Source organism: Mytilus trossulus, chromosome 1 (assembly GCF_036588685.1).
Source record: "Mytilus trossulus isolate FHL-02 chromosome 1, PNRI_Mtr1.1.1.hap1, whole genome shotgun sequence".
In the NCBI taxonomy this organism is placed as follows: domain Eukaryota; kingdom Metazoa; phylum Mollusca; class Bivalvia; order Mytilida; family Mytilidae; genus Mytilus; species Mytilus trossulus.
The window spans coordinates 43233878-43259306 of record NC_086373.1 but is presented as its reverse complement, the minus strand read 5'-3'; the positions used below and the strand labels follow the sequence as shown (position 1 = coordinate 43259306).

At 32.1% G+C, this 25429-nt stretch overlaps 1 protein-coding gene across 1 annotated transcript; it reads left to right on the top strand.

Moving 5' to 3' along the window:
- The first annotated feature begins 15265 nt into the window (after nucleotides 1-15265).
- Nucleotides 15266-25245, top strand: LOC134725059 (uncharacterized). Its single transcript, XM_063588562.1, has 6 exons — nucleotides 15266-15466; nucleotides 17473-17542; nucleotides 17912-18013; nucleotides 18605-18689; nucleotides 19262-19468; nucleotides 22013-25245. The coding sequence occupies exons 1-6, from the start codon at nucleotides 15300-15302 to the stop codon at nucleotides 22909-22911; spliced, it is 1530 nt and encodes a 509-aa protein (XP_063444632.1). The 5' UTR covers nucleotides 15266-15299; the 3' UTR covers nucleotides 22912-25245.
- Nucleotides 25246-25429: the final 184 nt, after the last annotated feature.

The following is a 25429-nucleotide window of genomic DNA, read 5'->3' as shown; positions in this document are numbered from 1 at the left end:
GGTAACCCAGTGCTATGGATTAGAAAACAGTTCAAATAATATAATACTCTTCTGTTGAAATATATGATAAAGCGTATAATACATGGCAAAATCCGTATCACATGCCGTATCACCCTCGACCAATATCATCCCTCGGGCCTAAAGGCCCTTGGGCTGATATTGATGTCTCGGGATGATACGACATATGATACGGATTTTGCCATGTATTATTCTCTATATAATAAATAGAGAATAATACATGGCAAAATCCGTATCATATGTCCATTAGTAACCTTTTTTGGTTATCTTCGTTCACACTTTGACAAGTGAGTATGTTTTACCAATGTCAAGGTTGTTTTGCATATTCAAAATAAATCCTTAGGGTGATATGGATCAGCAGGTCAAGGTTGACCGTATCATGTATTCATATTAAAAACAAAAAATACGTCATGCTCCTTGTATGCAGTTGTCAATATGGAAGGGTATGAGACGGACGACATTTCTTAGCAAGCGTTGGATTTGGTAGATGAGACTAATTTAAAAGATGAAGGCAATATTATAACCCAAAGTACTTACCTGTATCAGTTTAATAAAGGTAATCATAACTATATTTTCTATCTTACGGTTTTATGGGGAAAAAAGCCCCACCCCCTCTTCTCGAGAAAGAATAAACATTTATATTCAGACCTACAAAGGGATGAGTGTGTCTGCAATAGAAACCCGACTTCCAGGCACGCTCAGCATACAAAGATACAGATTTAATATTTCGTAACTCTCTCTTTTGCGGAAGAGGGGCTGATCCAGCTGGGGTTCCCAACTGAAAAGAAAGGGGCGGGGGTTCAAATGAGTCAAATACATTGATCTTTTAAATCTGGTCCAACCCGCAGAGCCCCTTCCCCGGATCGGCCACTGGATAACAGGGGGGCGAGAGTTAGAATCCCCCCTTTTTATAATAGAAACATATGACTGGGATAAAAAAAAAATTACTTTCAGCAAAGGAGTAATTGAAGGATTTTTTTAATTTAAAATAAATGCTTAATTTTTTTTTCGCTATTGGAATTTCCTTAAATGTTTTTTTTTATTTCTTGAAACAATTTGTAGTGAACAATGTACGTAATTTCTTGTGGTCATGCTATTTAAAGAATACTCAATTTCTATTGTTACGAATAACAATGGACTTTGTTTGCGGGATGTAGAAGCAGGGGTTTCCAGTAACCCCGCTTGTCACAACCTGTGGTAAAAATCCATTGTTATTCGTAACAATAGATCTATTCAATTTACTCGTGTTTCAAAAATAGAAACTTTGAAGTATAACAATAGAGCTGGGGTGTAAAAACAACAGATAATATAGGTGTGGAAAGTTTGAAGAAAAGTGTAAATTACATATAGGCGATTGACATTTTTTAAAGACGGACATTTAACGACTTTAATGCACCCACCTAACATACGGCTATGTTATATATCATTCGAAGGCTAAGCGTCTGTCATTTAAGTTTTACTTGATAAATAATTCGTATGGTGCTGTTTTCGATAAATCAAGTTCAATGGCCAAGAATGAAGATTGTGCATGCATTAAGAAAAATTGCTTTTGACTGTAATTTATATTAAATTTCAAATCAGCTTTCTTATTAAGATTTAAATATTACAATCTGTAATCTAGGATGAAATTTGAAAAAAATAGGCAGGACAGGAGTTTTGAGTAAAAAAAAAAAGGCAGGATGAGACACTTGCCAAAAAAAAAAAGACAGGACGACAATTTAGGTAAAAAAATCAGGATAAACTAAAAAAAAAAAGGCAGGACCGAACAGATTGAAAAATAAAAAGGCAGGACAGAGATTACAGCTAAAAACAAATGCAGGACAAATTTTTTCATCCTAGCCCCCCTACTACTGATGCCTTTAACAGATAACAATTCAAGTGATGTCAAAATCAGGAGAAATATTTTACCAGATCTGAAAATAGCTAATTAAGGACTTTAATTAATATAATCGGGAATATACAGTAAAAATATGTTTTTTGGTGATTTCAAAAATTAGAGACATGATAAATCAACTCATCATAGATACCAGGACTAAATTTTGTATATACGCCAGACGCGCGTTTCGTCTACAAAAGACTCATCAGTGACGTTCGAATCCAAAAAAGTTGAAAAGGCGAAATAAAGTACGAAGTTGAAAAGCATTGAGGACCTAAATTCCTAAAAGTTTTGCCAAATCCAGCTAAGTTGGTTACTTCTCGTTCAATATTCGAATGAATAATGTTTTATCATACGTGTTTTAATCAATTGTGTTCAGTCCTATTTCCAAACCCATTTGATTATTCAGGAAACAGAATATAAGAATGTAAACAAAAATGCTGACACCTTTTGTGAAATACAAAATACTTTGTCCCTAAGCTGATCGTCATTTGGTAGAAATTGCACCGTATAAGTATGTATTTGACGACCGGGCGAAACAGATAATAAGATAAGATGAGGTGGCACGGTAGTATTTGCATTCCGGAATATAGGTTGCTCTTTTGTGTACCCTACCTTAGTCAATGTATCTAAACAGTGTGATTAGACAGAAAAAACAGTATCAATCGAAGATAATTTAGTGACAAATTTACCAAACTGAAGGATAAATCCTACCCAGACAGTTGTAGAAAAATATGAAATATTATAATTTTACGAAACAGGTGAAAATGATTTTTTGAGGATTTGTTTTTAAATTTTGTATTCACTGCATGATAAACTAAAAGTACTAGTGGCCTTATTATTTTAAAGATAGAAAAAAGAGTAAATGGTCATGGTGTGTTTCCTTCGATTTTAGTTTGTGACCCGGATTTGTTTTCTCTCAATCGATTTATGACTTTTGAACAGCGGTATACAACTGTTGCCTTTATTTAGAAAGTGGTGAAGGTTCTGAAAAGGCTATAATTATTCCTATGGTCCAGAAAATACTACCGTGCCACCATGAATGATATGGTTCCGACATATTAGACATTTTGTTAATGTCACTCGTCTAATAGAATAAAACACGGATATATGTGATCTAAATATCAATATTCAGAACACAGCTTTGGACGTACAAAATGTATAAAGTGTCATTTGCTTTCATTTTTTCTCAAACTTTCGACACCTATTCTCTGTAAGTATTTACACTTCCAACATTTGTTTGCAATAACAATGAAGAATAAAAATTAATATACAAGTTTAACCTTTCCAAAAAAGGTACGAAGTATATAATGAATTAACGTCAGTAACTTTTTGGATCCGAGCGTCACTGATAAGTATTTCGTAGACTTAACGCTTGTACAAAATGTTAATCCCATGATCTATGATTTGTTCATTTACAATCCCTGGGTCGATACCACTGCTAGTGGAGGTTTCCTCCCCAAGGATATCATCAGCCCAGTAGTCAGCACTTCTGTGTTAACATGTTTGTTCACAATCATAAACTGTTTACAAAACTTTAACATTTTTGGAAATACATGTAGTAAGGATGAGACTTTCCGTTCAAGTCACAACGTGTAAAAGTAAACCAAATAGTTTAAAGTACGGTTTTCAACACGGATCCGTGGCTCACAAAGAACAGCAAGCTATAAAGGGCCCATAACTGATTAGTGTAAAACCATTCAAATTTAATAATTTATTTATATGTCATATTGTTACACCACTGTTTAATGTTCTTGGAAGGGTTTCGCGCCCGCGAACATGTTTAGGCTTGTCAAATTCTTGCTGTATGTGATGTCCGAGTAAACTGACTATACTTAAACAATTGTCGTTTGTTGCTGTACGTCATATTTTTTTTCGTTTATCAATTTTAAACATAAATCAGGCCGTTAGTTTTCTCCTTTGCATTGTTTTTCATTTGCTATTTAGATGCCTTTTATTGCTTACTAATCATTATGGGTGTTGTTCATTGTTAAAGGCCATCTTGGTCTTTGCTGGAGAGTTGTCTCATTGGCAATTATACCACATCTTCTTATTTGTATTTTATATGCTTGTACATTAAAGGGTACGTCATTGTGTAATTGTCCCTTTATCCATCCTTACATTTATAACAGGAAACAGTTTCTGAGGAAGGCATAACAAATTCTAAGGTAATTGGTGTCATTGGCGAGAAAATCTCGAGTAAAAAAAAGTTGATCACTCCTCGCATGGTCCTTATTAGCACTCAAGTAATATTACAATTTATTCCTATTTTTCTATTACATATAATGTTTTCCAGTTTAAGGCTATCGTGTATGAAACATTTCCTTCGGTAAGCTTTTTTTAGTATACTTGGGAAGTTGTGTAAAATAAAAAGTTCTTATTATATAAAAGCAAATTAACTGACGTACATTTCGCGTTACGATTTCACACTGATTCGTTCAGTCTATCGAATAATTGCATTATTAAGCATCGCTATTTCAAAGGGCGACCTCTTCGATATGTATCACGTTCAACTGTCTATCAAGATGACCGAATATGAAAAAAGATCGACATATACAACAGAGATTTTCCAAGTGTCCGAGTGATCGAAATATTTTTTTTCTAGCAAAGAAAAAAAGCAATCCTTTCAACCAGGCTTAATCCATCATTTTCTAAATAAGAAAATGCCCGAACCAAGTCGGGATTATGATAGTTGTTTTCCATTCGTTTGATGTGTTTGAGCTTTTGAATTTAATTTTGCAAGTTGATTACGGTCTTTTCGTTTTGAGCTTTCCACGGTGTTCGATATTTTTGTTAATTTACTTTTTTGTCTTGAGAAATTGATTATACATAACTACAAAAGGCTCATGCACTATTGCACCAAGTCGGGAAGATGTCAGGTTTTTTTTCATTTGTTCGATGTGTTTGAGCTTTTGATTTTGAAATTTCATTTTGATAACGTATTTTCCGTTATAAGCTTTCCCTAGCGTTTGTTAATTTCATTTTTTTCGTCTTGAGAATTTGATTATACATAACTACAAAAGACTTGTGCACTATTGGATGTCAAAGAACTTACCGTAGCTGGATTTTCACCTCTCTGAAATAGTAAAACGTATTTGTGCAAGGTGTCTTTGACTGTATCGACAGCACCTACGAACGGATGAAAGTCACTTTGATATTCGTAGCACTTCTCCGTATTGTCAAATAAAAATATTTTTTTAACCCTTTTTATCTCTGAAAGATGATCTCAGGTTAAAAGACAGTGACTGTAACAACCCATTAGTATACAAAACGCTATGATAAGCTATGCAATTTGTGTAATCCTTACCATCTAATACGTAGTACACAAAATTGCATGAATTCACTCATCAACAGAAACGTAACAAGACGGCTTTCAAAATTCTAAACAGAATGATGTCAGATGGGAAAACAGTGATAATGATGAATCTATTCAATTTGCAAAATAGATGGTCGCAATGTTGTGTGATCAAAAAGGTCAGCTGAACACTGCATACACTTCGTATCAACTTCACAAATAATACACGAGTGTCTTAAAGTATAGATTCTGCGTACTGACGTTGTTTATAATAGTTATAACGTGTTCTTATATTCTTTTATTTGTCTTTATTAATATTGTCTGTTTGTGATGATATTCATTTGAAGTGACTCTGTACTTATGCATCCCGTCTTATGTTATTGCTCTTTTTGTCCTTAATGAATTGCAACTGGGAGACATACACTTCATATGTATGCGTTGATGGAATTATGTTTCATATTTATAATCAATTTAACGTTCCCAATAGACATGTTCACCATAAGCCAATACTGAAACCGAAACCGCAAACCAAAAACAGTAGTGTTGTGAATTGTAAATGTTATAATGTTAAATTAACTCGACCCTTTTACTCCATTATATTGTTTGACATTTGAAAACACTAGACGTATTACTTCAACTCAACAATTTACACGAATCTATCAAAAAAGCCAAGTTTAATTCAATGAGTATTTTAAGTACACTAATGCAAGTAATTATATACAATTACATGTATATTCCGTTAAAAGTTATCAAAGCTATTTAGTATATCGAAAATATCTAAAAATCTGTATTGTGCTGTAATGTCTATATTTATTTTAATTTATCATATGTTTAGTAGTAAATACAGTAGTTTTGCATATTTGATAAATAGCCTCCTTTGATGCGCACCCTTTATCGCATACCCTTTATCACACCCCTACCCTTTATCGCATACCCTTTATCGCACCCCTACCCTTTATTACACCCCTACTTTTAGTACTTCGGATAAGGAATTGAGCAGTTCTTTTTTAAGGCCTTTGAAACAAGACAAAGGTAGAACTAAGGTAACCCAGTGCTATGGATTAGAAAACAGTTCATATAATATAATACTCTTCTGTTGAAATATATGATAAAGCGTATAATACATGGCAAAATCCGTATCACATGCCGTATCACCCTCGACCAATATCATCCCTCGGGCCTAAAGGCCCTTGGGCTGATATTGATGTCTCGGGATGATACGACATATGATACGGATTTTGCCATGTATTATTCTCTATATAATAAACCATTATATATTTGTTTTATAGTGGCCATTATCATATACACTGTATTTATACGCAAATCATAATAGACACAGGAAAGAAAATAAGATACATCGAAAATTGCGTCCTTTGTCATTGTTCGATAACTTACAGATTGATGAAAGCGTTGATTCCACACGAACTATTACCGTTTCTTCGTGATTGTTACTTACTTGGCGATGCGATATAAGCATCTGAACGTCCTATTGCAACACCATATACTGTAAGGTAGCTACACAGTCAAAATGCAACAATCCGCGATTAACGCAAATGTGTCAATACAAAGATTCGTACAAGAGGAGTTTATGTAGAACATTCCATTAGACGAATGATTTTTTTTTTTAATAATAGGTTTTCTTTAAAACGATGTCGGATCTACACTGTTTCTATTGCAGAATTATATGCAGTGCTTTCCCTGCGACGAAACTTGCTTCATGATTTATGTACATCATAAACAAATTGTATCATCATCTTAAATTGTATATTACTTGCATTTAGTAGGTGTATTAAATAATGGTTTAATTTTATTTAGCTTTCTTGATAGATTCATGTGCACTGATCAATTGAAGTAATTCTCCATCTAATGTATTCAAATTTCAAACAATATAATGGAATAAAAGGGTAGAACTAATCAACATCATATAAACATGAACCATTTAACTCACTACAATTTTTGGTTTCGGTATCAGCTGATGGCGAACATGTATAATAGGGAAGCTCCCCTTTTATCGTAAGTGTTTGTTTTTAACCTATCTCACTGTCAATTTGCAGATCTAACAAAATACTAAGGAGGCAGAATTAACTGTATCTTTGGAATCTGTTATTTCAAGTTAAGATAAAATAGAAGCGTACATCAGAGTCACCAAACTTGAAGCTGAGAAATATATACAAAACAATTATTCTATGTAAGTAATATTGATAAAGAGTCAAGTGATTCGATATAACTATAATCTAGTGTGTTTTGCATATGTAAAATTAGAGCTCAATTTGGCCATTATTATTATTTATGGTACTTTATGGCTCGCACTAAGTACATTGATCTTAAAAGTTTATCTTGATACCTTTATTTCCTTTTGGAAACATTGGCGTGGAATGTCGAAACGTTACCAGGATAGTTTCAATTTTCAAATATTACATATATTACTCTGGCAATTTGCGTACATAATTTTAATAATACAGAGCCTTTTAATCTTTTATCGTAAGGCTTTTGCGGGTGGGGGGGTGGGGGGGGGGGGGGCTAGCGTACAAAGTTATCTTAAATGTTATTTTGTTTTAACTAAAAGGAATAAATTTGAATCCGAAATACATTATATAGCAGTAATAACAAAGTTTTTTCCATTACATCTTTTGGATAAAATACGATAACAAACTTTAAATCGAATACAAGTTTTATTATTTCAAAACAATAGATAACAGGTGTGGAAAGTTTGAAGAAAAGTGTAAATTACATATAGGCGATTGACATTTTTTAAAGACGGACATTTAACGACTTTAATGCACCCACCTAACATACGGCTATGTTATATATCATTCGAAGGATAGGATGAAATTTGAAAAAAATAGGCAGGACAGGAGTTTTGAGTAAAAAAAAAGGCAGGATGAGACACTTGCCAAAAAAAAGAAGACAGGACGACAATTTAGGTAAAAAAATCAGGATAAACTAAAAAAAAAAAGGCAGGACCGAACAGATTGAAAAATAAAAAGGCAGGACAGAGATTACAGCTAAAAACAAATGCAGGACAAAATTTTTCATCCTAGCCCCCCTACTACTGATGCCTTTAACAGATAACAATTCAAGTGATGTCAAAATCAGGAGAAATATTTTACCAGATCTGAAAATAGCTAATTAAGGACTTTAATTAATATAATCGGGAATATACAGTAAAAATATGTTTTTTTGTGATTTCAAAAATTAGAGACATGATAAATCAACTCATCATAGATACCAGGACTAAATTTTGTATATACGCCAGACGCGCGTTTCGTCTACAAAAGACTCATCAGCGACGCTCGAATCCAAAAAAGTTGAAAAGGCGAAATAAAGTACGAAGTTGAAAAGCATTGAGGACCTAAATTCCTAAAAGTTTTGCCAAATCCAGCTAAGTTGGTTACTTCTCGTTCAATATTCGAATGAATAATGTTTTATCATACGTGTTTTAATCAATTGTGTTCAGTCCTATTTCCAAACCCATTTGATTATTCAGGAAACAGAATATAAGAATGTAAACAAAAATGCTGACATCTTTTGTGAAATACAAAATACTTTGTCCCTAAGCTGATCGTCATTTGGTAGAAATTGCACCGTATAAGTATGTATTTGACGACCGGGCGAAACAGATAATAAGATAAGATGAGGTGGCACGGTAGTATTTGCATTCCGGAATATAGGTTGCTCTTTTGTGTACCCTACCTTAGTCAATGTATCTAAACAGTGTGATTAGACAGAAAAAACAGTATCAATCGAAGATAATTTAGTGACAAATTTACCAAACTGAAGGATAAATCCTACCCAGACAGTTGTAGAAAAATATGAAATATTATAATTTTACAAACAGGTGAAAATGATTTTTTGAGGATTTGTTTTTAAATTTTGTATTCACTGCATGATAAACTAAAAGTACTAGTGGCCTTATTATTTTAAAGATAGAAAAAAGAGTAAATGGTCATGGTGTGTTTCCTTCGATTTTAGTTTGTGACCCGGATTTGTTTTCTCTCAATCGATTTATGACTTTTGAACAGCGGTATACAACTGTTGCCTTTATTTAGAAAGTGGTGAAGGTTCTGAAAAGGCTATAATTATTCCTATGGTCCAGAAAATACTACCGTGCCACCATGAATGATATGGTTCCGACATATTAGACATTTTGTTAATGTCACTCGTCTAATAGAATAAAACACGGATATATTTGATCTAAATATCAATATTCAGAACACAGCTTTGGACGTACAAAATGTATAAAGTGTCATTTGCTTTCATTTTTTCTCAAACTTTCGACACCTATTCTCTGTAAGTATTTACACTTCCAACATTTGTTTGCAATAACAATGAAGAATAAAAATTAATATACAAGTTTAACCTTTCCAAAAAAAGGTACGAAGTATATAATAAATTAACGTCAGTAACTTTTTGGATCCGAGCGTCACTGATAAGTATTTCGTAGACTTTACGTTTGTACAAAATGTTAATCCCATGATCTATGATTTGTTCATTTACAATCCCTGGGTCGATACCACTGCTAGTGGAGGTTTCCTCCCCAAGGATATCATCAGCCCAGTAGTCAGCACTTCTGTGTTAACATGTTTGTTCACAATCATAAACTGTTTACAAAACTTTAACATTTTTGGAAATACATGTAGTAAGGATGAGACTTTCCGTTCAAGTCACAACGTGTAAAAGTAAACCAAATAGTTTAAAGTACGGTCTTCAACACGGATCCGTGGCTCACACAGAACAGCAAGCTATAAAGGGCCCATAACTGATTAGTGTAAAACCATTCAAATGGAAAACCCAACGGTCTAATCTATATAAAAAACGAGAAACACTTATAAAAGACAATTACTTAAACATCAGATTCCTGACTTATGACAGGTGCAAAATAATGCAGCGGGTTTAAATGTAAATTTTCTTAGGTACCAAACTTCACCCTTGTCTGAAACAATAGTATTACATCACAACATAGAAAGACACACTATAAAATATAAATTGAAATGTCTTAACACAATCACAGTAGTATACCACTTTGAGATGTTAAACAATTAAAAACAAAACAATAACTTGAAAAACTTGCCAAATACAATAATATACACTGGTAAATGAAAAAAAATGTTGTTGTAAAATTGGAGAACGGAAATACTTTATACAAAATAAATAATGTTGTTGTGCATAGTGCGAAGTGACAATTTATAGTCATACCAACCACTTATCAAAGTGGTATATAGACGAGATACAACCCTAAATAAGTAACCATTAAATAACCAACAAGCATTAGTATCAACTGATGAAATTAAAAGAAAGTACGATTTGAGAGTTTTTGCAGTTACTAACAGCTAGTTAAAAGTCAAAAATAATTAATAATAACAAATCATTTTATATACAGGAATGAATAAAATTGACGGCAAACAGCAAAACTTTTTGAAATTTTTAGTCCCCAATGCTCTGGACAATATATGATTCTCGATTATCCCCCCCCCCCAAAAAAAAAACCCAACCTTATCCGTCTCCGCTTATATCTCACACATCGTACATAAGATGTGGATATAGATAATAGCGTTATGCAGATTAAAGTAATATATGCAATAATTGATTTATTTTTTTACAATCAGCGTTATAACCATCAAAATATCATATAGCAACATCGGGTCTCAGATATCCGTACTGCCACACCATTCTTATATAACTTTTTCTCCTCTTTCTAGATTTAATTCGCCATTTTTTTTAATTAAAATATTCAAGCCAATATAATTTTGGCCACACCAATAACTGACAAGATCACTCTGTTGTTAAATTGTAATTTCCAAATGGCGTGTACATCGACCAAAACTAGTAGACTTCGGAACCGAGATGCGAGACAATAATGGAGATAAACGCCATTATAGAACATATTTCGAGAAAACTTATAACATCATATACTGCTTTCAATCCTGAACCTTTTTTGACACAAATTTTCGAAATTTTCAATTTTAAAGCTCTTCAACCTCGGTTTTGAGTTGACTCCAACTGCGCAACGCGCGTCCTACGTTGAAAAACGCGCATCTTGCGTAACAAATTTATAAGCCTAGTATTTATTGGTGACTTTTTAAAATGGCGCCAAGTTTTTGACACATTTATTTCTTTTTGGGTCGAGTTAGAAATTCCGGAATTTCAACAAAACTTACATTGTTTCTGTAAATGTTTTATGGATAATATATAATGTTAGCCTTACATTTAATATATCTCTTCATGGACTCCTGTATTGTAAATGGGAATTCAAAATGATCTGCAAACAGTAATGATATGATCCATACGCATCCAATGTCAACATTGTAACATCGTTTTCATTATATAATGTGTATAAAAAAGCAACACACAAAACTCAAAACAAAATTAATTCATACCTAGGAAACTTTGAACACAACAGAAAATAAGAATGTTTCATTAATTCTAAGCTTTTTCTGTGTAGCAACATTCCATCGGGGCCGACGCATATATAGTACATATTTTTTCGTTTTCGTATTCTATTATGGATTTCTTGAATTATTGATGGTAACTGCTTCATGGAAACTATTCAACAAACAGTTTTTAATGGTAAAATCTTCTTCACCTATTCGCAAGTTTCACGTGGACCAGCAGTGGTCGCTGACCGTATAGGAACTTTTGTGTCACGGATGACCACAGATATGGTCAAACTAGAGTAACCTTTTTACTTCGGTGGTCACAAAAACGAATGCGATTTATCCCCCATTTTCCACTTGCCTTGACCAACAAGTCGGTGTTCATCAGTGGAGCAGAAAAAGCTTGCTCTCCCAGGGTAACTGTGTTCATCGCAAGTTTTGTTTTCACAATGTTCCGTTTATTAATTTGAGTTTTTATTTTTTTGTTGTTGTGGGTTTTTTTGTTGTTTGGTTTTTTTTGGGTGGGAGGGATCATTGTTATATTTCTTTATATATAATTGGCTATGTTAATCTAACTTCATGTAAGTGTATATCCTTGTCAACGTATATGTCTTCCTTCGATCTGCTGTTTCTCTAGAAACTTTGATACTGATAAATAACTATAATTTTACCAACTGTGCCCCCTCTTCTTGCCGACTTGTTCCTTTATTCTGATGAGGCTGACTTCATACAGGAACTTCTTAAACAGAAAGACAGAAGTGAGCAGTATCCTATAACTTTACTTTCCGCTATTAAGATGATGTTCTCTCACTAAAAAAATCTAGATTTTGTAATTATGTTGAACGCATCTATCCTATCGAACTCGACTCCAGATAAAAGATACATCAGATACAGTTAAATCTGCGTCATATCTCGACTTATATCTATAAATGATAATGAGGGTCGGTTAAAAACAAACCGTTACGTCAAAAGAGATGAGCTTAGCTTCCCGATTGTGAACTTTCCATTTCTATGTAGCAATATTCCAGCAGAGCCTGCATACATATTATTTAACTCTCACTTGATACGATATTCCCGGGCTTGTATTTCCTATCATGATTTCCTTGATAGAGGATTGCTGCTCACGAGAGAGCTATTAAACCAAGATTTCCAGATGGTGAAGTTGAAATCATCGCCATTACGAGTTAGTTGACCGTTATATGGAATATCCGTTTCAAAGATGATAGCAGATATGTTCCATTTGGTAACTAGAATCCCGTTCCATTTATACAAATATGACTTACCGAATAACACTTATAACCAGGTTTGTACTTACATGAATAAAATCAACAGTAGTATACCGGTGTTTAAAGGTCATAAATCGATTGAGAGAAAACAAATCCGGGTTACAAACTAAAATCAATGAAAGAGATTAAAAAGGGAACACTAAAATACAACAAAAACAAACACCAACATACATAGAAACGAACTATTTGATAACAACTGTCATATTCCTGACTTGGTATTGAACATTTTAAGAAAAATTGTGGGTTGAACCTGGTTTAATGGCTAGCCAACCCTCAATCTTTATGACAATTTAAAAAAGAATCTCTAAAATGACAACCCTACATGACAATAATACAGCACATGCACAAACACACACACAAGCACATGTGTCACTGATAACGACTAAACAAATAACATAATAGTCGACACAAGAATCAAACCGCAGAACAAAAACAAACATGATCCATCAACGCAAACACCACATGATATCAAAAACAGTGACACGTATACAGCAATGCCACATGTAGAGCAGGATCTGCTTACACTTCCAGAGCACCTGAGATCACCCCCAGTTTTGGATGTGATTCGTGTTGATTATAGTCTTTATTTTCATATATTGTGGTTTGTCTACAATCGTTTGTCTGTTTGTCTTTTTCTTTTTTAGCCATGGCGTTGGTAGTTTATTTTCGATTGATGAGTTTGAATGTCCCTCTGGTATCTTTCGCCCCTCTTTTACATGAGTTCCTGTTTTATATACATACAATTTATTCCATCTAAAACAAATATTGTTGGGCCTGGTTGAAATTTCTATTAGGGTCTAAATTGGGTTCTTTCATTTCTATATTCCTTAATGTTTAAGTCAATCAACCTATTATTGTCTTTGTCAATGTGTATTATTTTCTATTCTTTATATTTGGTTGGCACACTTTGTGTTTTTGTTTCATTTCGGACTTTCAATGAAATTTGGTTGAGTGTTATAATAAAACATTAGCGGATTTTGATGGAGCGCAGTAAGCGCACAACTCCATCACCCTTTTTGAATTTTGTGCATAATATTACTGTTTAATACTTCGTCCAATAAAAATATTGGCGATATATTTACCATTTTCACTTGTGAAGGTATTTGCATATGTCGAGGTTTTGTTGATTTGCACTGTGTTAATTTGATTATGATGTCTCAGTGTCAAACAAAGGACTAAAAATAAATCATCTATATATATTGTACGATCGATTTGCATATATTCTTCGAAGTATTTTTTTTATTATTATTTTATTAAGAGCAACACGGAGAATGTCACAGGAACTGCTGAGATTCTCCCGACTACCTGGTTAGGGTTTTTTTCGGGGGGGGGGGGGGGATTATGTCGCTCATTTTTTCATTTTTCTATGTATTATTTTGTGGACTGCGTGTTTATTTATCTTTTAATTTCGTTATTTTTCTTTTTCTTTTTGTTATTGTGTTTTCACGTTTTTTACAAACTTTTAAATAGTAATCTGTATCCGGATTATTTATTCCCATGCACATGGTATTCTTTCTCACTTTTTTAAACGATGATTGTACCGATAATTCCAAACTACCCACAGGAAAATATGTATGTGCACATAACCTATTTAAAACAGCCCCAGTGGCGGATCCAGGGGGTCCGGGGGTTGAACCCCCTCTTTTTGGACGATCAGTGCATTTGAATGGGGACATATAGTTGGAATCCCCCTTTTTTAAATGGCTGGATACCACGTACGCCCCTGGGCCCTGACCGCAAGAGCGGTACCAAGGATCTAGTACATCCACGCACGCAATTTGATGTTTTATTCACTTGAAACCTGGCTGTAATGACGGTTATGACTTCGGTTGTATTATTTTTGTATATTGATGAACACGAAAAAAGGGGGTTGGGTAATTAAATTGGCTTAATTTAAAGTATATCAGTTTCACGTTTGCACGGAAAAAATGGTGAGAAATAGTCGTTCATAGAAGAATGTATTTTATTTAAAAAAAAATAGGGACCCAAAATGAGGCAACATTACATTTTGAATTCAAAAATTCAAACAAACTTGAAACCCAACATATTTGATGATCACTTGATTAATTAGTCCCAGATTGATTGAAAATAAAATTAAGTACAACTAGACTCACGATATCGTTAGTTTAGTAAAATGATCTATGTCTACACATTACACGAACGTCACATTTTTATAATTCATACACATGTTGATACATCTAGCGATGTTGGAAAAAAATCAATGATTAATTTTGGTGCATGTGTTCCGACATTTATGTTTTTAATATTTAATCATTTCAACTCTTTCAACTAGTTTATTTACTAAAATCAAACTAAATTACAATCTTAGCTTTTCAAAATGATATTTCTTTATAATCTCGACCGCTGGACAGATTTGTTCGAAGGAGGAGCTTAGTAAATGCCAACGTGACTTCAATCAGAAATAGCCCAACGTCACATGCATACATTTTATGACACGTGAGATGTGCTGTGGTCTTTATTTACAAAAGTTGGAACTGCGGCTGTTTGACGTTATTGTGTCTAATGTAAACAAAATGAATACATGTGAAAATTCAATGTCTGATTCTTTCATGGAAGAACATGCAGCAAAGAGAATAAAGCTCGAGATTGCAGAAAGGTAAGATGTTATTTAGATTTGTTTTGATTTTTACGAGGCCATGTAGCAAAACGTGTTATCACGCATGTTTTATTTGTTTTACGAATTTCTAATTACTTGAAAGACTTGGAAGAAATTGAAATAAATTATAATTTCATACGTTTCAAAACAATAATATTTAAATGTTTTCAATCAAATATCGATAAAAATGTGATTTTTCGAGGCTGAAAACTGGCACGTGTCTGTACACCTGGGAAGTGAGAGGTCCTCGAAGGGATATTTTGAAGAAGTGTGAAAAATATTTGACATATGTATGTACCCTTGTATGCAATAATGAAGGTTGCAAACTAGAAATGATGCTACTAAATTTTTTAGATTTGAATGCAAGCATAATTGTGATATTCAGGATTAGAACTGTAGAATTGACAACACCCCTCAATCCTCGATTTTAACCAACTTTACTTTTTTTAAGTTCTGGGTTTGGGATCAGTCATTCAAAAGTATTATCTGATTATACTAACCTGTTTGGGATAAATATTACACTGCAAAACATTTTTATTTTTGCAAAAATATTGATAAGTGTATTTTTTTTACATACATCAAGGATTTGTATAGTTTACAAATCCTTGCATACATAGATATATAGGAAGATGTGGTGTGAGTGCCAATGAGACAACTCTCCATCCAAATAACAATTTAAAAATTAAACCATTATAGGTTAAAGTACGGCCTTCAACACGGAGCCTTGGCTCACACCGAACAACAAGCTATAAAGGGCCCCAAAATTACTAGTGTAAAACCATTCAAACGGGAAAACCAACTGTCTAATATGTACATGTAGATCAGTTGATATATATATAATTGATACTTTTGACAGGCACTATTCATATTATACTAAGTTTAATAGTCTCCAGCTTTTGGTGAGCAATTTAGCACACTTCCAAAATATAAAATTTTTTTTTTTCAAAATGATTTCTTTGAAAACCACCATCATATGAGTTCTGTTTTAAAATCAACAAATTTGAATTTGTAAATCATTACATGAAAATGGTTACACATGATCAGTTGGTGACAAAATTAACATTTACCATTTTAAGTTTAATTCATACATGAGGTAAACAGTTTGGTTAGTTACATTACCCTTCAGTAACAATTCAATATTGATAAATTAAAAAGGACTGAAAATATGTGCTACATTGGTTACGTAATTTATCTTTTAAAATTTTAAAAAGTCATTTATTGAATTTATATAAAAAGTTGAACTACTGAAAAGTTGAAAATGAAAATTAATTGCTTCTGTACATGTTTACTTGTAGAATAGCATTAGACACAAGCTCATCCAATACTCTGTTAAAGTCTCAACAAAGGCATTTTAATTTAAAACTAAACTTTGTTGAGCTAAAAAACAGAAAAAATCTGACATTGTCACAATACATGTACAGGTACAATAATCAACTTTTCTTAGAACTGATACTTCACCAGCCAGGCCAACTAAGCTCTAAGAATTACATGAACCTGGGAACAGTGTTTATGTTCCTGCATGAACATTGGAAAATTTTAGATTATAAAGCTTAGCTGTTAATGTTTTTTTTTACCATCTTAATTTTTTTTACTACTAACGAATTAATATTGTCTTTTTTATCCATGTTAACCATAATAAAGTTTTAATTCAAAATTATATATATATTATAAGCATTATTTGTACCACTATTCACTTCTTCATGTTTCCTATAGATATATTTTTTCAACATTTGCACCAAAAATATCTGTATAAACTATGTACATGTTAATTATATACAATCCTCATGTATGTAGTCCTCATGCCCTAAGAACTTGCTAATTCAAGATAATTTCTGGCAAATATTGTACCTCCAAGAGCAGGATTTTCTTGGTGTGTTGAAGACCCTTTGGTGACTGCGCTGACCTGTTTTCTGCACTATTGTCGGCATGTTGTCTCTTTCACATGTTCTCAATTTCCATTCTCAATTTTACTATGTAAAGGCTAAATGTGTCCTTTTTTTTTACAGGCCTTTGAATTTTGCCATATCACCAGAAGAATTGGAGATGCAGTCTATAAAAAAAGCTAAACTACCAAGGGTAAGTTTTTAATACTATCCTCAATGTCTGTCATAAACCTTAATTATCATAAGCATGGTGTGTCAACTTTTAGATGACGCTGACACTAAATTAATTTTGTTTAGGAAGGAAAACAATTCATAACACAAAGTTCATGCATGCACTTGACAACAGCCCATATGGGACAAGCACTTTTATTTCAGTTTTTACCAGAAAATCACATTTAAACCTGACACAAAGCAAAAGCTCTCACATCACTGCAAAATCAAATGTGTTTCTTTTTATAAAAAGTTCAATTGTTGATAGTATATACATGTGTACAACGTTAACGGAACAAAAAAGCAGAACAATTTTGTTTATGGTTTTATAACTTGTAATCTGTTATTATAGGATCCAATGTCCCACAGAATCATAGAAAAGAGGCGAAGAGATCGCATGAATAACTGCTTAGCAGAACTCAGTCGACTAATCCCACCAAGCTACTTGAAACAGGTAAAATACTAAATGGATATTTCAACTTTCTATGTACAGAATACTTATAATTAAAGAGGGGGAGGGTAACGCATGGTGTATAAATCTTTGATAAAAATAGGTTCAACTTTAAATGTCAATATTAATCAAAGGAAAATAACTCTAACTCAAATTTATAATTTGCCTAGTTTAGATTTAAAATACAATTCAATGTTTTATTTTAAATTCACAAATTTGTAAATTGAAAGCAATCTTTGTCCTTCAGTTCTCATAAGCACTTTGATTCTGATTTATTTTTGGAGAATTGAGGTTGAATACATGTACTTGGATTTATTTTGAGTATGAATATTTTGGTTTGGTAGATGAAGGGGCCCACATGTAGGAGAACCTCATATTCAAGTGTTCATTCATATACATTCAGTCATTGTACAAATGTCGAATTGACTTTTCTGTATTATTTGACCAAAACCATGAAATCAAATATATACAAAAAATCAATTTTTTCTGAATCCTAAAAAACATTTTTATTTGTAGATATATAAATGTATCCATTATGTCAATATAAAACATGGTAAATTGCAAATAAATATCATACTTGCCTCTTCATTTCAGGGTCAAGGTCGTATAGAGAAGACAGAGATAATAGAAATGGCATCAAAACTTATACGAAACCTGTTGAACTTGCATAACTTCAGAGGTATGAAACATTATAACAGTTAAGGTATTCAAAATATATGTGTATAAAATATTTTCACCAAAAAAAGGTCAAGCAAGACTTAACACTCCTTCTCATTAGTCATACTTCCATGAAATAGGATTTGAATATTATAGTTCCTGTTATTTAATGATTTAATGAATAAGTACTGTTAATTCAGAGATTATTGTGATGGACAAAAAAGGGAGACTGAGAATTGTGATTTCAGGAAATTCTGCTTGCAGATATCAGTATGCCAGTTCTAATTATTGCCACATTCAGTGGCATTGATATATATACTGTCAAACTGAGATACAACAATCTTCACAATTGTGTAGCGAAATTTGTTTAAGAATAAAGTTTTTAGCGAGGTTACACCACTGGGCCACTGATCCCCAGAAATTTCATTATAACCATGTTTCATTGTAGCAGGTTTGAATTTAACTTGTTACATCTGTTCTTTTTGTGTCTTTTTTTTTTGCAAAAATCCTAGAAATAACTTGAATCAAATGATCATTATCCTTTAAACATCATCAGCCTCCACGTATTCAGTTATTGTATTGATATAATTGTAGAAATGATGGCGAAAGAGTTACCACCAGATGGTGGGGGTTCCAATCCATGTTGTCAGGAAAAGTTTTACATGGGATATAAGGAATGTCAGGAGGAGATACTACATCAATTGATCGACACAGAAGGGCTGGACCCTAAAGATGCTTTCTATCAGAGAATGACAAACTTTTTAGACCAGAGCAGTAAGAAATTTCTCCGGTTATCAACAGGTAGGAATTGTTCTTATTTGTATAGTGACATGACATGTTGTTAATATTTAACTCATCTTTTGCGCAATGGGACAGTTTGAACTTTGCCATCTCTAGATGTCTATTGTCTTTCTTTCTCAACTTGGAAAAGTTTTACCTTAAATTGCTTGACCACTTTGAATATACTCACCCGCAATAATCTTAGTGCTTTGTTTCAAAATTGTGTCAAATGTTCTTGTCAATCAATCATTCCTGCTCTGACTGAATGGAATCCAAGTAATCCTAATTTTGTTTTGATTTCTTGTAAATACATAACTATCTTTGTATATGTACACTGTTGTGTGACGAGAAACCACTTATTACAGATTTATTTTCCTCAGTTGATCTTGTTATGATTTATGACCGCTGTAAATTAAAATGTCTCTTCTATGAGCAATTTTTAGCTCATCTTGCCAATGGTTGGTATAAAGATATTGACAAATTGCCTTCCCATGTTAAAATGAGCATAGAGCATGGCTTGAAAGAATTATTTCTTAATTTACACATTACTTTTGTTTCAGTTGACTTATACTTACATGACTTATGACCAAATCTTTGACCTCAGACATTTACATGAAAATAATAATTTCCTTCTTTGTTTTCAGTCCTCTGTATGACATAGTTTTGATTTTTGGAGAAAGATAGTACTCCTAATGAATTAAGCAAGACTAACAGAAATTAAAATTGTTCAGAAAACTTCTTTACATAAAGTCTAGTAGTTGTTTAAAAGTTGAAATAATTTTTTTTAAACAATTGAACCTTCATTATGATTTATGGTGACAAAAGGGAAGTAACTCATGCTAATTTTATTTCAATTAATCAAAACTAATAAATTTAATACAAATTCAAGATGTTTCTCATTGTTTTGGTCCAGTTTGATTGATTGTTAAAGGCATTGCCATTAAAATTCAGAACTGTTTTAAACGGGGTTCCTTCATTTGTGTCCTTAATCTTGATAAAACAATTGTTTTGGGAAGAAGAAAGGGTTTTTGACATTATTAACTGAATCAATAATCAGTTCCATAACAATGCACCATTTCTGTCTGACAAATGTGGAAATTTATAACAGTTTAAAAAAAAAAAATTGTCAATTAAATACTGTACCAATTAAAACTTTTTATTCCAGTTTTCTTGGATTAAAGGAAGTGCTTGTGTCAGATATATCTAATATCTTTGTTTTCAGCCAATTTTGACATTCATGACATTTATGTCTTGTGACAATATTTTTTATATACAAATTTACATCTTGTTTTACATTTTGTAATTCTCTACTAATACAGTTGTTTTCAGGGTGCATTTTGTTCTTCCGAGGTAATGCATCTATTTCTTTTAAAATCATATATCTGTGCTCTGTAATAAGCCTCAACAGGCACTACAGTAACACTGCTTCACAGATGCATATGATACACAATGATGATTTTAATGTTTCTCTTGTTATATTTGTGTGACGTGTGGAACAACTGTATTAACAGGCTATTGTCTATAATGTTTCGATTTCATTGAAAGTAAATTTTGACATATCTTTGACTTTAACTTGAATTAGTAGACTTCTATATGACTGTGTTTGATATTCAGATAAGTGAATGAACTAGACTTCATTGAATTAATTATTTCCTTTATGAGATACCGTCGTGACAATAGTCTGTTATACAGTGTACATGTTACTGAGTGTAGAAACTAATACTCTATATATTCCATATTAGTTGTGACTTCTTCTTCACAGTCTTAGGCATAGCTGAAAGTCATTAAGAAAATTTCATGACCAGTTGTTCTGTAGTTTATCTGAATATCTTTACAGATATTCATAAATAGGGTGAGCCATTCAAAAACTGGTGATGCAATTTTCAAAATAATCTTCGGTTATGTTTAAGATTGGTTGAACAGTCGATAAGTACTGGTCCAGTACTAGTTTTTGCACTACAGCTCTGCATGATGAATGTTTTATCTTGTAATTTAAATGGTTTTGTCTTGGATGTTACCTGAATTGTTTTGAACAGATGATTTTCAGGTTGTGGCCTGTGCACTTTATGTCTGAAGAAGATGGAACATCTTGGTACATCGGTAACATCCATGAGGTTTTGAAATATCATAATTGAGTATTGTCTTATCAATCAGTGTTCATTGTCTAATTCTTGATTTTCTAGGAGATTTCGGTGAGTTTTGAATGTTGTCAATCCAATTTTGCTTCCCAACAAATACGATTATGTACATGTTTTTATATTTTATATATATAAAAATAATGTAGAATATTTTATTACTTAGTAAGCATATTTGAAATAACTTTTTGATAGGGTATTTTTAATGTATAAAATAAATAAACTAGTTTCTAATTATTTGATAATTTTTGATACTTATTTTAAAAGTGTTGCTAATTATGAATAACAAGAGATGTGTATATCTTCTATATACACAAACTGTCAGCTCTAATCGACTCTTGTAATGTAATCTACATGTAAGTAAAGTTTTTTCTCTCAACTTATATTTACCATAGTTCAAAAATTTCATGTTAGTTGTTTTCTTTTGTAGTAAAATCTGCATCTGATGTCCAAAATGTAAAGCCTGACGATTCCTTGACGTCAGAAGCAGCAATTTCAAATTTTAACTCACAGAGCAATGGTCAAGTGCTGCATGGCATGGGAATTTCTGAAAACAACATGGCTATGATAAAACAAGATGAACATCTTTGTACCTTACTGAAGCCAACAGAACAAACATCCAGCCAAACATCAGGATACTGTAGTTCTAGTAATCAGTCCTTGTCAGATGGCAGCTTATCATGCATTACACTGCAGTCTGTTCAAAGAGATACAGCAGAGAAAGATGAATGTAACGGGTCAAGAGGTAGTTCATGCTCCAGTGACCAGAATTCATCGGAAGGTAGTAATGGACACAAGATTGATTACCATAAGTCACATGCTTACAAATTTAAGCACAATATAACAAAAAGGTTTTCACAAGAAAGACGTCCTTATCATCACAAAAGTGATAGATCCTCAGATTCGATGGAGGATGAAAATGAACAAGGAAAGCAAAAATCAATGGGCTATAGAACTTCCAGTTCTGGTACTGAATATAGTCGATATTTAGGATCTGAAAATAGTTCTACGAACAGTTATTGCGAGAAAAACAAAGTTCCACGATATCAGAATGACTTTGGCAGTGATGGTCGTTTTGATTCAAAACAGGTGCCTTTACCTGCCTTTGTACTTCACCCTCTTGGAACACATTATGTTCCAGTGACAATACATCCTACACATTTCAAAAATGTGTTTAAAGATGAAACGAATACTAAAGCATCTTCATCAGCATATCATCCCATTAGTATCCCTGTGAACTTCTGTGGTCCAACTGTTTCCATACATACACCGGTAGAACAGCAGCTCATACATGCCTCAGAAGGACAGAAGGAAGTAAAAATGCATTGAAAATTCAAAGAAAATGTTTTGAAAGAAAATCTAAAGATATTTGTGCATATTAACAATTTTGGTACAAAAAATGTGATGTTTAAAAACAAATACTTTTAATGTTTTTTTACAATAAGACTTTGTTGTCAAGAAATATATATATTGTTTTGTGAAACAGAACTGTTGATTCTTAAATCTGAAGTGATGAAATAGTTTTAACTTTTCCATGCTCAAACTTAAAGTTTTTATCTTTGTTTTTGTTTAATTTTTTATAAAAAAAGTAAAGGAAAGCAATTGTACGGTTGTTATTTGTTTTAATTTCAAACATTCAAACATACAGTAAATTTTATTTGAAGAATTTGTATTGCTTTAGTTTTGTTATTATTGTTATGTGTCTTTGTATTCAGTTTAAAAGTTTAAAAAATATTTTGTTGTTATTAAATTTGATATTTTTTTCTTTTTTTTTATTGTAAAGATCTAAGATTTTGACAGTTTATTTTGAAGGAAACAAAAAGTGTTTTAAAGCCTCTGAATAAAATTAATCATAATCAGTAATGGCAGTTAGACAATTCAGCATTTGCACTCTTTATTTTATGTATAGAGAGAGATTTATCATCAGTGTTCATACAGATTTTTATTATGAACAGATAAGAAGTTATGAAATGGTGTTTGTTTTATGACTTTTTGCAGTATTGGTGCATTAAATAGGTTATTTATCTATTTACTTATCTTGTTTTGATGTAGATATTGTGGCACTAATCTGTTGTTAAATATATTTTGTTTTAAAGCAATAATGAATTTCAAAATAATTTGATTTTTTTGTAAATTATACTTCATTATTAGACACCTTAAAAATGTACCTTGCAAAATGTGCAATGGGCTGTATTTCGTGATGCACCTGTCAGGTTGTCCATTCAACTCAAGTTTGGTTTCATGATATGTAAACTGCCCCTTTGATAAATTGCTTGAAAATTTAAATAATGTCATAAGGGATGAATTTTAGTTCCAAAACATTTGTAATGGTTCTGATATTTATCTTTCAAGAGTGTCATAGTCAATTTAAAGGAGTTTCACAAACTTCCAGATGATAATGATAATACTGCTTGACCAATACTGCTTGACATTTACTGTTGAAATGTTATGCCCTTGTTTAATTTGAAAAGTAGGGTTTCTTTTGTTTCTGGATAGGAAAGAGTTATCAAGAGTTATTACCCTTAGTAACCTTTACCTTTAATTTTTTTTTTACTTTGTACCAAAGTGATAAAGTACTAGTTGACAGAATCTTTCTAGATTTTAACTCATAAAACATAAGATACAGGCAATGTTTGATAAGAAAAATGTATTGAGAATTTACATTTAAAGATTTATTTTGCAAGTGGGGGGTATCTATGAATTCTAAATCACAGTACCTTGCTGTAAAGAGGCAATGTAATATTCCATCAATTATGCAAATCAAGAAGTTGTACATTTTGTATTATATTCAAAGTGGTTAAAAGCAGTGAGATTAGGAATAACTCTGAAATTTTCATTTCATTATCTAAAGTATTCTAGGTATTACTGTAAAAAGCATACACCATAGTGTTGGCTAAGACAATCTTAAACTATGTGATTATATTTAAGATTTCAGAGTTTTAGATTCTATAATGGCAAATTATGATGTTTAAGTTTCTATTTTATTGTGTATAGCGCATGTTATGTAATATTAATAAAAGATTATATAATAGGACCTACCCGGTATATGAGTAAATGATTGAAGGATTACACTTCAATATAAATCATTGTTTTCTCAATTTGTCTGCATAATAATGAAATGTTACTTTGTCTTTTCTAAAAGTCAGTGAATAATGCTATATATAGGCTGTTCTAGATTTATCACATGGGCAGTTATACAGCTATCAAATTAGCAAAGTGTAAGTGGTAGCATTTTCTTTAGAAATTTTAAGTAAAATTTAAATTATGGATGGTTGGGGGTGATGACATTTTTATGAGCAAGAGACATATATATTGCTATTTATTAAGAATTGCATTTCAGTAAAGCTTATTTTAACAAACATAAAAGTATAAAATTGTTGATAAATCTTCATTAAGAAACACAAGTTAGATGAATTCTGAAACAAGATATGCATAAAGTTGACTTCGCTAACATAGTACATGTGTACTTAGTTTAGTGAAATAAAAATTTAAAATGAGATGGTATGACCTACTAGCTTAACATGTATTATTGTTATATTTTTTGTTGTTTGAAGGGTGATTATTGTTATTGTTTTGTATAGTTTGTTACATTTATTAAATTGTTTGTTTTTGAAGAAGATTGTTTTTTCCATACTTCATTGTAATAAAATATAGTGAATACACTGCATATTTAACTTAGTTAATGACTCATGTTGCTGCTTGTAAATTGTAATGGCTTGGGAATAAATTCAGAAGCAATTTAAGACTAGCCAGTCAAAAGAGTTTTTGCTCTATTTCTGATTTTGAAAGTTGGAAATTAATCTATTAGTGGTAAAAAGGTAGAGGAGTTATTATGTGTTTTGATTAT

Bases quoted from the DNA above. Each gene is read 5' to 3' on its own strand.
- LOC134725059 (XM_063588562.1), top strand. From the start codon at position 15,300: ATGACACGTGAGATGTGCTGTGGTCTTTATTTACAAAAGTTGGAACTG. The intron at 17,543-17,911 runs GTAAGTTTTTAA...CTGTTATTATAG, and splicing joins AAAAAGCTAAACTACCAAGG to GATCCAATGTCCCACAGAAT. The intron at 18,690-19,261 runs GTATGAAACATT...ATATAATTGTAG, and splicing joins GAACTTGCATAACTTCAGAG to AAATGATGGCGAAAGAGTTA.